The 17,184-nt window shown below is 46.2% G+C and overlaps 1 protein-coding gene across 1 annotated transcript; it reads right to left on the reverse strand.

Moving 5' to 3' along the window:
• Positions 1 to 381: 381 nt before the first annotated feature.
• BAG3 (BAG cochaperone 3) lies at positions 382 to 16,804 on the reverse strand. Its single transcript, XM_059477526.1, has 4 exons — positions 16,551 to 16,804; positions 5,331 to 5,648; positions 3,280 to 3,660; positions 382 to 1,691 (listed from the first exon to the last, which is right to left on the reverse strand). The coding sequence occupies exons 1-4, from the start codon at positions 16,719 to 16,721 to the stop codon at positions 918 to 920; spliced, it is 1,644 nt and encodes a 547-aa protein (XP_059333509.1). The 5' UTR covers positions 16,722 to 16,804; the 3' UTR covers positions 382 to 917.
• Positions 16,805 to 17,184: the final 380 nt, after the last annotated feature.

The raw sequence follows: 17,184 nt of genomic DNA on the forward strand, positions 1-17,184 counted from the left end.
AAATACAAAAAAATTTTGTACTTCTGCATACAAAATTTCATAACTATTAATAACACAATAGTGACTTTGCAGAAGAAGTTAAGATCTGGAAATTTCTGTAAGACAACCACAGATCTCAATGTTATAGACATTTCGGTTAAATGGTGACTTCCAGGGTGAGGGGGCAGAAATGCTCAGCCAAATTCCTTTCTCAATCCATAGATGTGACACAGCAACAACATCAGAAGGGAGGACATGGATAGACAAATGTTTTTGCCTTGATGAGAAAACAGCTGTCAGACTTCAACTATAGTGCTGCAATAAAAAGTCTGTTTTCAGAATAGTGTATTTAAAACCAATTACTGCCTTTACAGTTCTAGCTTATAAAATCACAAGACTAAATTAGGCTTCCATATTATTTTATTTCCCTCTTAAAATATAGCATTGAAGTCCTGCACACATATAAATATCCCTACAGTTTCTTGCACACTTTCTATCCATCATTACTTAAAGTGCCCAACTGTGAACATTAAAAGTAAAAACATTACTGTTAAGAGTGGCTATACTTGTAGGAGGACTGGTATTCTGACAATGCAGGCCACTGATTTTACAAAAATCACCTGCAAAAGAATACACCTGAAACAACACGCACCAATATTAACCCTGAAGTCATTTTTCTTTTCCATTCAGCTTATCTAAAAGCAATTAATGTACAGGGTTTATTTTTGAAACATGTCTTTTACATAGTGTAAGAATAAAGGATAAATGCATCATTTTCTTTCTAGCTCCCTCCTTTTCCCACAAAGTGTTTACTGTGTCCCAAGCTGCTATGTTGATTAAAACCAGTTGAAAAGAGCTCCGGAAATGCATGCAACTTAAAATTCACTTAAACACACTTTAAGTTATAAAGTCTGAGAGATTTTGATTTCAGCGCGTGGCTATGGTTCAGTTGGGTTATTGGATGTGTTTGTTGTGGTGGCAAGATTGGTAAACACTTCTTCCTTGGTTTCAGGCTGGTGTCTTTCCATTTTGGTTTCCTCTTGAGCATTTTTATTACTGGTATCTCCCTTGCTCTTGACTTCCACAGGTTCAATCTCCATGATCTCCTGTGGTGGTTTAGGCTCTGGAAAATTTGGCTGAAGTCCATCAACTTGAACAGGTTCTGGGACATCTTCTGCTTTCTGTTCAAGTTTTTCCAAAATGGTCTGGACCTTCCTTACACCATCTCTCCTGGCCTGGCGCACATCCGCGCGACCCTCAGGGTCCACTGAGTCTAGGGCTAGCAACTCTTTGGTCAAATACTCTTCAATCATCAAGTACTTTTTGTCAGTTTTCTTGCCTTCAAAGGAGTTGACTGCCTGCTCAAGCATTTGTACTTTCTCCAGAATTGCTTCCACTTTCAAAACACCAGGATGCTTCTGAGGTTCTCCTGTTTCCACTGTCTTCGGTGGCGCCGCTTCTTCGGGAGGAGGCCTTTCCTGGGGGGGAGCAGCCTTGGCAGGGGAAGGAGCCTTTTTATCAGCTTTCTCTGCCATGGCTGGAGGCTTCTGGGGCTGTGCTTTAGGATCTGGCTCTTGGTGGGTGACCTGGATTGGGATATATGTGGAGGGTGCCTCTGTTTCGGGCGGCGGGGCTGCCTTGTTGTCAGGCTTGACTTCAGGAGGAGGGGCTGGTCTTGGTGGCTCCTGAGCTGGGACTTGTTGCTGAGAAACCTGGTGAGCAAGGCAAGTTTTGTGTTGAGACACAAAGCTCCTTATTTCCCTCTAAAGAACAAGTAATCTACCATCTAATTGTCTGTACCCTAGCAGTGCAATTTCACACACATGAGATATTTAATCTTCCCTGAGTGTTGCTGAATTTTACTGTTTTAAATTGAAAAAATAGCACTGTGCTGAACAGTTATTATAGTCACCAATCAACTCTCTCAAACATTAAATTTAACCCACCAAATCCTGCCCATGCTCAATAAAATCAGCCACAGATGCAGGTTTAAAAGACAGGACCTTTGAGCAAAGCCCTCACCTAGCTTAAGTCAGTGAGATTTCTTGCTGAAGAAAGATTTCATCCTGTTTCACTAATGAAGGGCTCATCTTTCTTGAAAAGCCAACTACTTTGCTGAGTTTTAATCACACTTTGGGATATTCTCATCCTATTCCTGTTTTCAGGACATTCCTTTTCTGGTTAGTGCTTATTTTTAATCTTTAACCTATTTACATGCAGAGGTTACTGTGTCAATCTTATTACACTGTAGTGATTAGAGACTATCCTTGGGATTACTCTACTTTTAAATCATCAAATCAGAAATCTCTTGAAATTGAGATTAGTTTTGAAGTCTTAGCAGAAAGCTGAAATTTAGGAGATCTGCATTTTCCTCCCTCTGACACCCCCTTTAGTTACTCAGGCACATAAACAGTGATTTTGAAAGATACTAAATCCAGCTCTCATGGATTTAAATAGTAAAATAGCTGTACTTTATTCCAACCAAGTATGTAAATGGCCTACACTAGAAATCTGTTACTGCTTTACCTGTAAACATAAAATTTGATTAGGGAGAGCAAACTCTCACCCACAAAGATAAATAAATTAGCACTGATCTAGAATATGCCATTAAATCTTGAGTCTTCCTAGTTTTGTCCTATCCTGGGTTTTCAAACTATTAACCTAAGTTTGCTTCTGTCATTTTTAATGTGAAAAATCTCCAGAGAGGAAATCAAGGGTTGTTTCTGTACATACCTTGTTTCTGTACATACCCCCTCTTCCACACACTCACAGCTGTCTAATTCCCAGTAGCCTTTTAATTGTAGTTTTACTAAGAATTCTAACATGGAAAAAATGTTCCATGAGCAGCAGGTCCTATGACCAAGAACACACTTCAAGCCAGAAGAATAAAAAGCTCTGGGTTTTGCTTAACCCCTTTCTTCACAGCAAAAACTACTTTGTGCATCTGATGCTATCCCCTAAATGGTTCTGAGACATCAGTCAAGTGTATTTACATAGATGTCACAAATCCCACACACCTGGTTTTCGTCTCATAAACATAATGCAACATCAGTGACCTCAGTGTAATTACACCAAATTATACTCTGACAAGAGCAGATTAAATCATATTTCAGTGATCTACCACAGTCCTGACAGGTGGAAAGGCAACTTGCAGCTTATCTCAGGATCTCCCAGTCTGTTTAAATCTTAGCAGTGGAGACTGCTTTAGGTGCTTTCATGTATGTGTTAGTACAAACTCATTTTACAGCTCCAGCCACACTCAGGCCCCTGGCAGGTGAATCACTTCCCCATTCCACATACCTGGGGTCTGTCTACCACTGTCTGCACTCGGATGGGAGCTGGGGGCTGCACCTGGGTGCCCACCCTGGCCGGGGAGCTCTCCCGACTGGAGGAGCCTCTCGGAGCCACTCGGAACGGAGACTGTGCCCGCGCCGCCTTGGGCTCCCGCTCCTCGGGCTGGATCTTGTGGAACACCGGCTGGTGGGCCTGGAACTCGCTCTGCTGGGCAGGGTAGTGGGTCTTCTGAGCCTGGTGGTAGGCCTGGGCTGGCTGCCGGGGCATGTTCTCATGGATCACGGGGATCGGGATGTAACCGCGAGGGAGCGCGTGGCTCCCCGCGTTGGGTCTGCCAGAGGGCTGGGGGGAAGCTGCTGCAGGGTCAGATGCTCCAGGAGGTTGAGGCTGCCATGAAAAAAAAATTCCATGATTAAATGTTAACCACTGTGTGTGCACAATACTTCTCATTTCTAAAGAGAAAAGGGGGCAATCATCATAGAAACTGAATTCGTGTTTCTAGCATGCAAGGACTCCATTTCCCTGGTTTTTTGGCCAAGAGCCTTACTAGACAAACCACATAAGTTGTGAGAGCATCATTATAACAAGCAGGAACCTGAGCTACAGCATTCCCAGCCCTGAAATGAGCAGGGAGTGGATGCTCAGTCAGAATGTTTGCTGCTTTTGCATGGCTGTTCCTGTCTAAACCTGTTAAATTTGAGGTAAACTAAAGCTAAGCAAACAAATTATGAGCTGGAGACAAACCCAAATCCCTAAGAGCACACAGCACTGACTTCTGATCCTCGCCACACAAACAGATTTTGTGTGTTTTGTTGGGTTTATTTTAAGAGCATGTCATTAATTTGGTGATGCAGATATGGCTAATTGCCCTTTGCCCCCTCTCCTGTGAAAGGCCAGACTGAGCTGTGAGAGGAGAGAACAGGCATTGCAGGAGAGAAGGGGAACAAGACCCCTCTTCTGGTTCTGATCAACTGCTCAGCTGCCCATGGAACAGCAGGAACCTTGGATAAATAAATGATGGTTTGCACTACAGCACCATCAGTGGCACTGCTGATGTGCAGTGTAGGGTCCCCAGCACAGGCTCTGGTCACTTGGTACCCACACTGCACTGCCTGAGTGTGTAACAGCAAGTTCTGAGGCCCTCCCTCCCTGGTTATCTCCTTTAAGTGGCACAAAAGACACATTCCTAAAGGCACTCTGCAGAGAGGGCAAAGCTGTACACAGCTGGGAGAAGGAAAAGCTGAGCTTGTTGTCTTAGACAGCCATGGTTAGTCAAAACAGCTGAGAAACCTGCCAGCAGGATTTTAATTACATTCTTCAAACTCCAAATGGGTTTCAGAGAAGATGCCACCACTGCTGAATTACAGACCTGATATGTTTTCAGCTTGGTAAAGGCTGAATTTCCTGCTCATCTTACTTTGAATAAAAATGAGGCTTATATTTCCATATATTACAAGAATACCAATTTGCTAACTCTCGACAGAGAGGAGGCCAAAAATCCCACCTTCTGAAACACAAAACAAGCAGGGTGACATTTTTTTCAAAGAAGTCCATAGTCTGAAATTTTTTTCACATGCCACTGTTGGACAAAAATACTTTACAACTCACTTCTAAATGTGTGTATATGTAAATCCATTTTATACAACTGAAATTTGCAATTAGGAAGCAAAGCTCTTCTGAAGTGGCCTGGGTTGTTAGCTGACTGGACACTTGTCTCTCCCACTTTGACTCATGGTGCAGAACACAAGAGGCTTGTCTGCATTCTCCACTTGTAGGAGAACCTGCACAAACCCTAAAAAACCCTCCCCTGCCACAGGGCCTGCTCAGCTCTGCATTTATCTCTGCAGAATCATTCCAGAACAGAAGTGGGAGACGCCAGAAAAAAACCCATCCATATTCATGCTGCCATGACTGTGCACTTTGAGTACTCTGCAAGCACTGGGAAAAAAACACAATCCTGTGGCGAGCTGGGCTTCCTAAGCTCCTCATGTGTGACATTCAGGCCACAAATGCTGCAAAGACCACTGCGAGCAGAGCCCAGCAGCGCTGACGCTCACCTCGGCTCCGTGCGTGGCCGCAGCTGCCGGTGTCTGTCCACATTGTTTGTCGGCCGCCGGCGACTCGGGGCCACCATAGCCCGCCCTGAGGGGTGCCTGGGCCTGCCCTGCTGCTGGCACAGCCTCTGTCTTGTACCTCTGCAGGCCTGGCTGCGGGGAGGAGAAGCAGGGGTGCTGCTGCCGGCCGTCGAGGCCCTCGTGGATGACGGGGATGGGGATGTAGCCCGCGCGCAGCTTGGGGTAGCCCACGTGTCCTTCTCGGGCCGCCGGCTGCTTGGGGCTCTCTCGAGATGGGCCATTGGCTGAGGACTGGCCTTCCTGCAAGGGAAAACAGCACAGATAGTTGTTGGTAGCTCAATAAACGTGGTGAGAGAAAGCTGCCCTAAAAGCAGCATCAGATGCGTGTGAGGGGCTCAGAGCCTGTCAGGCCTGCACAGGGCAGCCAACACTGCAGGCAAGGGGACAAAGATGAAAAATCTGCTTATGTGTGAGGCTTTCACCCCCACTTCTCATAAGCATTCCCTTGTTCTTTGAAATACCTGCCACCTGGCATTTCAAATCCACCTGGATTTCTTTATCATGCACTTAGTCACCAGCCCAGCCTCCTCATCCAATTCAAACAAGTACCAATGGGACCAAAGACATCTCCCCTCAGCACCTCTCAATGCTACATCTGAAAAGACACTTGCAAAGAAGAATAATCCCAACAGAAGCACAGATTTTGTTGGTATCATTCTTCCCACTGGCTATTGGAAGAAATACTGACAAGGCACACTGAAAATGTGTTCACTTCCAGCTAAGGAGGATCTGGTCCAGTAAATATTGAGGGAGAAGGAAGGGGAAGACAGGATAGCTTAACAAAGAGGAAAACACTGAAAAGCAAGATTTTAAAATCCCTGTGTTGTCTGAGCATACTCACTGGACAATGTCAAAGCTCTGGCAAGGGTGGAAGTGGTTTGTGCTAAGAGCCCTCACAAGTCCTCTAGTAAGTTCTTCCTGCATCGGTCATTCTATTTTGAGACCCTGTGAGGGCCAAGTTCCAGATGTATCTCTAAGTCAGATCATGTAACAAGCACCTCTGTCATTCAGAGGGTAATGTCATTATTCAGTAAGAGGAGAATTTAATAAGGGGACATATGGTGCAAGTGTTGGAAACCCTATTTTTAAAGGGGTGTTTAAACTGCAAAAATATTTCATGTTGCTCCTGTACACATTGACATACTAATTCATCAGGAATTCACTGTTTTACCAACCAGACTATCAATGTTCTTACTATATGATAGTATCACCTTAAAAAGTGATTTCTGAGAATTCTCTTCTTCTTCTGCAATAAAACCACAAAGAATTGAGGCTGTAAACTAATGAAGACAAAAAACACTGAAAGGAGCAAGTTCAAAGCCTGAAAGTCTGAGCCCCACTGTTCCATTTCCTTTTACTCATTAAAAAAAAAATCCTCCACAAAGGAAGAATTCTAGAAGAGGCACAGAGGAGAGCCAGGCCTAGAAAGTTCGCAGAGAGAAGCAATGTGAAGTTGGCTTTCCCAGCTGCACAACGAGGATGATCTCATGCCAATGTCTGCACCAGGATCCACGGATGAGTCATTTTAAATTCACCCTACCAGGAAACCACATTCCTGTGCTCCACACAGGCTCTCAGGGGCTCTCAGAACCCCCCACACCAACACTCACTCGCTCTTTCACCTTCCACCAGCACAGCCCTGGCCCCACAGCTCTGCCAGGATCCGCAGGGATGTGCCCTTACGTCAGCAAACAGCATTTGTTGGAAAATAAAAAATAAACCTGATGTGTGCTCAGCTGACAACAATGCAAGGCAGTGCTGGAGCCAAGCGTGTGTCAGAGGCTGGGCTGGAGGGGAGGCCATGGATTCCGCGTGGATCCCAGCGGGAAGCAGCACCTCACCTTGGCGCGGCGCTGACTGAGGGCGTTCTGCGAGCGCCAGCTGCCCCAGAGTCCCTGCTCGTAACCCGAGCAGCCACCCCACCTACCACGGCTCCCACCGCTATAAAAAGGAGATTCCCTCAATTCCAGAGGCTCTAAGGGAAGGGCTTGGGAGCTGGGTGGGCCTGCAGCACCCACAGGGGATGTGGCACGAGAAGGTTTTGTCAGCCAAAGCTGCTCTGCCCCACCTGGGGTACAGAACTGCCCAAAGGGAGCAGCTGCTTTGGGGTCTGCATTGTCTTTGATTTGGGACAAGACCTCCAGTTTTCTGGAGTGCCCCACGATGATAAATCATTCCATAGGGACAGTATCCCACTCCCCTCCATGGACCCCTCCCAAAGAGCCCAGCCATGGCCTTCCCCTCCCTTGTTTTCATGCTCAGACCCGTGGGGCTGCCCTTGTTTTGAACCTTCTCAGCAATCTGAGAAATCTGCCTCTGCAACTTAAGCCCTGCTAGGAAACACAAAAGAAGCAGCCCAAAACCAAAGCAAGAATCAGGTTGGACTGCTTCTTCAAAGCATCCAGTTTATAAATTAAGTAAAGCTTCTGTCAATACTTAAGGTGTTTTTGTTTTGTTGTTCTCTATTTTTTTAAATAGACCATACTCCCACAATTTCTCACATATCCTCACAGCTTCAGACAACCTGTGCTGCTCCTGTGGAAAGTTAGTATTTCAAGCTGGTCCTTTGTTGTAGGCTTTTTTCCCCTGCAGTCAGGTCTAACCACAGAGGCCTCAGCTGTGCAGTCACACTGGAACAGCCCTTGGTAAAAGAGCAAGGGCAGCGTCCTTGTTTTCTCTACCATCAGTGGCCCCCGAGGCACAGATCAGGTTTAGGAAAGGTGCTCTCATCACAAAGCACTTCCTGCCCTACACTATCCCCTTCAACACTTAATTCTACAAACAGCTGCCTACATTAGCCAGTTTGTATCACCACATCTTTAACATTCTTTCTTCCCTGTTTCTTTTCCTCCCACTGCGGTACAATCACAAACAGGGACAATAATCCAGGTATTTTGAAATTCCCATCTCTGGGGAATGACTCCACTGAGCAGGCCCTGGGTTCTGGTCTGTATTTAGTGAGACTGACACAGCAGGGAGTGTGTGCACATCCCAATGTCCCTGTCTCCAAAATCCTGGCCAAAGCAGTTCTGTTCTGTGAAACACAGGAGAGCCTGTGTTTCCAGCCTGGGCAAACAGGTTCTAGAAGACTTCAGGAAAAGCTCAGGTGTGCCTGGGGACACTGTGCCAATGGGGAGGAATGGAATCAAGCTATGGAAAACACTCATCTTCACACTAAAGAAATTCACAGATTCTCTCCTAATGCTTTAATTCCACAGAACAGTCAGCACAACAAAAAGTAGCCATTTTTTGGTTTTATTTGCCTTCTATCACATACAGTTCTTGCTTGTTACATTAACAAATCTGTTACCTAGAAAAAGTCCAGAGCTCACATTTAATTCATATCTGCACAAAGAGAATGACCAACAAATGAATGACAAGTCTTAGTCCATCATCCTTCCTGGTTTAAGTACCAAAAAAACAGGAACCCAACTCAGGTTTCTGCATTGAAACTAATTGAAGCAAATTTCTCCCACCCTCATCTAAGGAAACAAGAAGTTCCTTAAAGCTGAGTAGCTACAAACAGCAGAGTATCAACTAATTTTCAGTAAGTACCAGGACTGACTCTCAGCAATCCCAGGTGTGATCACACAATTTACCTTGAAGAGAGAGAATCCCCCAAAAGGAGGGAGCACAAAAATGCAAAAACTGCCTTGAACAGCTCAGAAATGTTGCAAACAGTTTTACATGACATTTCAGGTAGCCTGAAATACCCACAGGGACTCAAACCTGATCCAGCACTTCAGGAGGTGCTGAGGTAAGCCATCACATCCAGGCAAATGAGAGGTTTGGCCCAGGAGGGACAGTGGAGCTGTGCCTGGAGAGCTGCTCAGAGCAGGGACAGGGCTCTCAGCTCTCAGGACAAGCGTTTCTGTTGTGAGGCCATCACCAGGATAAATAAAGGTGCAGCCAGCACGAGTTGTGCAACTGGAAAAAACACTTCATACCCCCACATCCTACTGCTGGCTTCCCGTGGGAAGGGCACTGTCAGGACTGACACTAAAATCCTCCAAACTTGCTCCCATTTACAAGTGAGTTGAAGCCAAGAGGCACTGGAATAAAAAAAGTGACAGCAAGAGCAAAAGCACAGCCTTGCACCAGGGCTCCCAGCACAGCTGCACCATCTGAGTAATGGATAACTCCTAGTGTGCCCCAAGTCTGCTCAAGCGTTATTCCAGACCCAAACACAGAAACCTGCAAATTGAGCCACTGCTGATGCCAGCAAATTGCCACTGGAGTTTTCCAAGACAGCTCTACTGTTTGCAATAAATTTGTCAAAATATTCTCTATTCATGCTAAATGACTTGAATAGTTGTGTCAAATTCAGAATCTCCCTTTTGAGACTCCTTACATAATACATTTGTCATTCCTCCAATACTGAAATGGTCTACAGAATAAAGTCTAAAACCTCCTTTGCTGCCATTGCACTCCTGCATTTTTCTTCTGACGTTATTTGCAGTACAATCAATTCAGTCTCTAAAGCACAAGTTATTCACACATGTAGCACCTCTGCAGCTCCTGCAGAGCAGCAGTGCAAGTATTTAAATTGTACCTGTTTTGTAAATATTATCTAGCAAGGGGAAAACAAAATTTACCAGCACTGCCAAGAGATTAAACAACTTCTCTGTTGTTTTATTATGCAAACAGATGGACTGTGACCCCAGTGTCGTTCTGAACTTGTAAGCTGCTGCTATCGAGTACTACACAAACAATTATCTGGTTGCTCAAATGAGAAAACACCAGTACTTGACAAAATCTTACTTGACAACACACCTTTTATAACTTGAAGCCCAAATCCTATCTATTTAGGAAGAAGGGAATAGCATAATTCTGCTCTTTCACAATCAAATACAGCAATAACCAAAATTAATGACAACAACCAAGTTTTGTTCACACTTGCTCAAACCTGTATTTTATCAGAAATTGCCATGAATAACAAAAAAGCCAGAGGAATCCAGTATTCAAATTAAGAATGAAGTAACTATTCTATTTATTAAAGGAAATACCATTTTTGTCATAGAAAGGTAAAATTTTAACCATTGGAATTAGATTCCACAGCCACTCAGACTTTACTTCTGGCCAGACCTCCTTTCCTTCTCTGGTGCATGAACTACAAAAGTAGTACACCACCTTTGCTACCAACAGAAATCAACATATCCCAAGTATTTCTGAGAAGTTCCTCGTGTCTGCTGTGTGTTTGAACATATCAATAGCACACCCTCAGCGTGAGCTGGGCTTTACTAACACTTCCCAGAGAACTACACGGGTTCCAAGGTACCCAGTGATTTACTCTCAGCGCTGACTCCAAACTTCTTACAGCCCTGCCTCAGCTGCTGCACACACTTGCATTCTCACCCTTTTACTCACAATTTGTGCTTAAATATATAGACTGAGCACATAGGCATTTGAGGAAGATATCATTAGCTAATGACTGAAGGAAACCATGAATAAGCTTAGCTGCATGAGCTGTCTCAGTAGGACTTGGTGTCAGTGGCATCATGTAACCCAATTACAGGCCAAGCTGCTTTTGATGTTCCACTTGCTGAATGCTGAGTTTTATTTCCCAACATACACATGTGTAGGCAAACAGGCCTTTTGTTCTCTCTTGTAATTATCAAGTTGTATTATACAAGAATGACATTAACATTCGCTCTAACCGATGCCATTAGAAATAAATAAACACCATTCAAAACTGAAGGAGAAAACTGAAGGAGAAAACTGATCCTCAGCTTTTCAGAACACAGAGCCTTACTGGCGCAAATATGTTGGCAATCTTGCAGATCAATCTTGTACTAAAACCTGTCCTGTTTTAATCACTAGGAGGATTCTTTCTTCAGCTAAAATGCCTTGGTGAGGACATGACAACACCTGCCCAGTGTGCCCATGTGGAAGCTGGCACTGAAAGCAGCCCATGGGCCAAACTGAACATGTCTGAGACAGAAACAATGACTGCTCCCAGGAGCAGAGTGCTCTCAGAGAGCTGGGATCACCACCCACCCTGCAGCTTTGGTGGATGGAGTTAGAGAAAAGCCCCTCGGAGTGCTAACAAACACCCTTGCCAAGGGGGATGAGAATGACACTCTATTCAGTTATTTCTGTTCACTGCCTCATTACCTAAGAAGCAGGTGGTCAAACTGTTGCTTTCCTATTAGTTATAACCCAGGAATCTGAAATACATCAGAAAGCAGAACACTCAAAAATTAGCAAAACAATGCCTCATTAAAAAAAAAACAAAAACAAACAGGAGAATAAGCAGATAATGCTTGAAGAGTGGGCCATGAATTTCAGTTCATAGTCAGGCTTCAAATTTCCATCTAAATTTTCATTTTGTACACAGCAGCTTTCTGACTTCTCTTCCTTAAAGGGCAATTTTCCAACACTATAAAAGCACTTGCTACATTGCACCCCTTTTATTAATTACCATCAGCCATAAAAAACACACTTCTGTGCTACCTCACCTACTGGGTAATGTCAGACCAGTCTCTTCCCCATCCCATGCCTGATTTTCCTGTCTGTAAAACCAAAAAGGAAAAACAGAAATAATCAGACCAACAGCTTCTGCAACATATTTAAGATACAGCATTTTTCCTTCTGCCTGTAATTAAGTAATGTGATCTGTGTGAACAAGCTTTTTCTTCTAATTTACATTTACCTTCACCTTGGCATGAAGAGAGACCACAGCTCACCTACAGAGTGATCCTGTCTGCATTCCCAAAGTATAATGGATTGTTACCTGCCTTATCATGGCTCAAGTGGGAACAATTCTATTTTTGCCATGTAGTCATGGAAAAGTTCTGCCTGTGCATACAAGTGTTAAAAATACAGTTCCTAGGTAAGAATGCTGCCACCTGGCACAAGTACTCTTCCTCTGTCCTTTAGATAAGGGGCACACAGTGCCAGGAGTTCCACAGAACCCTGCAACACCTTCTCTGCTTTTCCTCTTGCTTTATCTCCAGTATCGTTTCCTGGTGTTCCTGTCTCTTATTTCCAATTAGCCCCACCCCTTGTTTTCAGGTTAATTGATACGTCCCTAAGTTAACTCCCTGCTCACCATGCTCTGTCGGGGGGGCTTTAAATAACTACACCAAGCAGCAGCAGGGAATCTGGGCAAAGCCAAGACACAACCCTCCCCAAAGTCCCTTTCTGATAATTTCACCACTCCTACTATTGAGCCTTTTCTGTGCAGTACCTTTTTAATCCAGTGACTAATTTATTAGCCTGACAGAATGCACATCAGCATTTAGGAAAGTAAAAACACTGCAGATGGAAGAGACCTTAAATGTTACTAAGCTGACCTCACATTCCCCTCCCCTGAGGAGAACCACTGTGAGAGGTACAGCTCCAGAGAGGCTGTTCTGACCTCTCCATGCAAGTTCTAATTTGGTCTACCAAGGATTTTTCAGTCAACTTGACCACGAGAAGTCAGTGCTCAAAAATAAGCCCGCTGCTAAAGAGATGTGAATTGAGTGACTTCAGACTTATTTGGGGAAACAGAAAGAGATGCAACAGCCATGAAGGGAGAGGATGGAAACTGAGGTGCAGTCAGTTGTTCCCCAGTGAAGCATCAGCAGCAGGGTGAGATGGTTTCTCCTTCCTTTGTTTAGGCTGTGCAGTGATTGCTGCAGCCAGTTCTTATCATAGATCACTTTTATGGCTGCTCCCCGACTCGTGCCTGGCTGCTGCTGCAGCTTTTATCTCAAACCCAAGGCACCACTGAGCTATTGATCACTCCAATACCTGTTAGTGAAGCTCAGCACAGTCAATTCCTCTGGATTATTTTTAGCTGCATTATTTCCCAGGGGGTTTACTGCATGCAGAAACAACACAGAGAAGAGGTATTGATAAATACCTATACAAACCTTTGCTTTCTTCAAGTGAAATCTATTTTTATCAACACTTTGGGGAACACCAAGTGAACAATTTAATGCCATGAGACAATTCTTCAGGAAGTACACAGACCTGTGATACTCTAAGTTAGCACAGAAAATAACTACAACAAATAAGCATAGGAAATGAGTAATTCTATCAAAAAAAAAGGAAGAGTGGCATCACTAGTAAACACATTTTTTACTAGATTTTTATATATCTTCACAGTATTAATTTCACCTTACTTCTTAAATGTCTTACTCTTAACTAATCAGATCCTTGAAAAAACCATTAGTCTTACCAGGAAGCTTCATTAATAAACATTTTTCTGTCATTTGCAAAGTCATTCCTTATTTCTCACTGAAACAACATGAGATTTTTCCTCTTTCTAATTAAGGGCTCCCCAATCCACCCCTATGCTGCAGTGATTTCTTACACATAACAGAAAACACGCAGAAGAACACCCATCCTTCATGTCAGTAAAAAATAAAAAAGGTCAGACTGAATGAGGAAATAACAGAGATCCTGAATTCACAAATGCACCTCAAATAGAGAGATAAATGCAAAAACAAGGTCTGGTTTTGTTGCTTTTAAATGCTTTTGTCATGGGTTAAAATTGCAGAAGAGCCACTTCAACTTTTACCCGATTATGTGTCTGGCACAGATTCCTGCAGCCAGCAAGGCTACACTGATGTTAAGCCCAGGGTAAGTGAGAAGAGCAAGATCAAGCACTTGGGAACAACAGGACTTTGTTACAACTCTGCCTCAGCGATACTCTTACCCAGCTAGAAAAGCTCAGCCAGCCCTAGATCTGTGCTCCAGTCATTGTACACTTAGAGTGTAACACCTCATTTCATTGCCTAATCACTTCAGAAAGGGAATAAACATTCACAGACAGAATATTGGTGGATACAGTGTAAGATCACCTCAAAGGAGGCAAAAAAATTGCTAACTTCACTGTCAGATTTTAGTGAAAACAATACAGTGATGGAGTCAGCACAAGTTTGCTCTTTGCATAATCATTCTTGAAAAAGTGCACGAAGTCTGACACATGCAGTCAGCTTCTCTGATTCTCAAATCACTTCTAACAGCCCCAAGTTCTCATCTGAGCTTGGCTGAGAATGAAGGAAATCAGAAAGCTCTCTCCATCAAATCTCATTTTTTTGCTTTCATCTCTCATGTCCTTCCTACCTGTTTAGGTATTAACAGAAGTCTGGCATCTTCAAAAATCCTTGCTGGATTTGAAATTCAATGTCAGTGGGTAGTTTGCCTTCCTTGGCATTGTCCAGCTAAGAGAATATTTAGAAAAAGATATATTTTCCTTGGGCCTGATTCTAAGATTCTTTTGCTAACTAGTACCTGTCCTTGTGAAATACACTGGTATTCAAAAAACTGATGATTTCAGCAGCTGTCCATGAATTCCAGCAAACACATTTAATTCGAGGCTGATAAATGGCGCTGTGAGAGCAGTTACACACAACTTCTACTGCCAAAGGAGGACCTTTTTAGCTAGGAACTCCCAGAAATCAACAGCTCAACTCTAGAGGCATTTCTCTGTCTCCCAGTGAACAAACCCAAAGCACACCTTCCTGCTCACAGCCAGGAGTAACAGATTTTCCTGACTGGAAAACAGTGTATCCCACAAAAGCTGTTGAAAAGCAGATCCAGCTTTTTGTACCTGTGACTGCCTTTGCAATTGGCAGAAGAGGCACGGAGGCAATTCTCATCACCACAGATTTCACAAGAGATAAGGGTGAAAATTTGTTTTGTTTCAGGCACCCACTCAAGCAGAGGGCTTATCCATCAGACAGCTTCCAACTCTCTTCACACAATTATTGAAAGCAGCTTGAATCTGACTATTCTGTTAAATGGGTTAGGCTCAAGTGGTATTCCTGGAACAAAACCCTTTCAGTAAAGGGCACACTTTTCTTCTCAAGTACATTCTATGGTTATAAAAAACACATTATTTTTATTTTTACTACCGTAACAGCAAGTGTTAGCAGGTGCCTCCAAAAAGGAGAGAAAACACTTTTTGCTATGCTATTCTAATATTCTTATTATCAAATTACATTTTTCTAAGACCTCTGTGCATTATTACTAGAATTTATTTATAGACCAAACGAACCAGCACTTAGAGAGCTGCAAAGGGGGTTAATCTGACATAGAGAAGTACGTCCCTTCCTTTCCAAGGCCAACTGCTCTCACACCGAGCTTTCAGTCACGGTCTGCTCTCGGAAACCGGGCAATTACTATTTTAAGAAACGGTAAGTTCATAAAATAATTAACACTTCTCGAGCGCGTCGCACGGAACGGGAGAAAAAACTTTCAACAGAGCTCCGGTGCAGCCGCATCCTGCGGCCCCTTCCTTGCTGCTGCGCGACCCCAACCCTGCTGTCCCCCGGGGCCGGGACACCGGGGCTCCCGCAGCCCCGACCCTGCTGTCCCCCGGCTGGCCAAGGCTCCCGCGGCCCCGGCCCCGCCGTGTTCCGGCCCTGGCCCCGCTGGCCCCGCAACAGCCGCCGCTCCCCGGCGCGGCCCCTCTCCGGCAGCCGCCAGCCCCGGGCTCCGATCCAGCCCCGCCGATCTCCGTACCCGAGCCCCCGGCCGGGAGGGACGCCCCGGGAGCCCGGCGCGCCCGGGGTTACGCGATGCTCCGCGCCGAGACCCCGGGGAATCGCTTTCCCAGCAGGCAAATCCAACCCCGCTCAAGTTTCCAGCACTTTCTGCCCAGCACAGTCACCGCGCTGTTGGGTCAGAGGGCTGCGATCCCCCAAGGGCCGGGCTGGATTCCCCAAAAGCCGCAGGAGCTGACCCGAAAGGGTCACCCCGCAGGGCCCCGGCCGCTCTCCCCTCAGCGCCGCTCCTTCCATGGACATATTTGGACTGAGATGCGGCTTTTCCCCGAGCGTGCTTCGCGACAAAACCGGAGCGGCAGCTGCCGGCAGAGTTTGGGACCAGGGAAAAGCAAACGGGGAAAGGAAAAAGAAGTTGGACTCCGAGCCGGATCGCTCCTTTTTTAAAGGCATCCAGCGTTCACAGCTGAAAAATAAATCAGGCTCGCCTCTCCCCTGGCAGGCCGGGCGGACTTAACCAACTTTAAATAAACATTACAGGGCCGAGGTATCAAATGATTGAATGCACAAAAAAGGGACTGCAGTGCGTCAGAGACAAAAGGCAGCTCCTGCCCTCACGGCATCGCCACGCGTCCCGGGGGGAGCGCGGCCCCCGACCCCCCTCGCCCTGCCGGGACACCCGGCCCGGCCACCCCCGCCCTACCTGCGGCGCTGCCCGCAGGCGCGGGTCGCTCCAGGTCGTGGTGCGGCTGTTGTGATCCACGAAGAAGGGCCAGCCGGTCTGCGGGTCGATCTTGATCTCCCAGCCGGGGGGCAGCGGCTCGGCACTACCCTCCATCTGCGGCGGCGGCGGGCTCTGCGCGGCGGCACTCATGGCGGGGCAGAGCCCGAGGGCCGCGCCGGCCGCTTTATCCGCCGCGGGCCGGGGGGCGGGGGCGCGGGGCTGGAACTGTCTGGAAACGGCGGCGGCGGGGGAGGGACCAGGGGCGGGACGCGGAGGAGGAGGAGGGCGGAGGAGTCGCTGGCTGGAAACTTCTGGCTGTGTCCAGCGCGGCTCGGCAGACCCCCGGGGTACCGGGGAGGGCTGGCGGGGAACGCCCCGGGAGCCGCCGCGGCACGGCCGGCTCTCAGCAGGGCTGCTCGGCACCGGCACCGCGGGGTGAGTGCACCGGCCCAGGCTGCCCTCCTGCCCCGTCCGGTCCCTGCCGCGCCCCGAGCCCGTCCCGGGGCAGCCCGCAGCCCTCCGGCAGGGCGGCTCCGACCGACTGCCCCGCGCCCTGAGGGAAAGATCAAAGCTCCTCCCCAAAACGCCCTGCCCCGTGACTGATAATTCGAGG

This window comes from Ammospiza nelsoni, chromosome 8 (genome assembly GCF_027579445.1).
Source record: "Ammospiza nelsoni isolate bAmmNel1 chromosome 8, bAmmNel1.pri, whole genome shotgun sequence".
NCBI lineage: Eukaryota > Metazoa > Chordata > Aves > Passeriformes > Passerellidae > Ammospiza > Ammospiza nelsoni.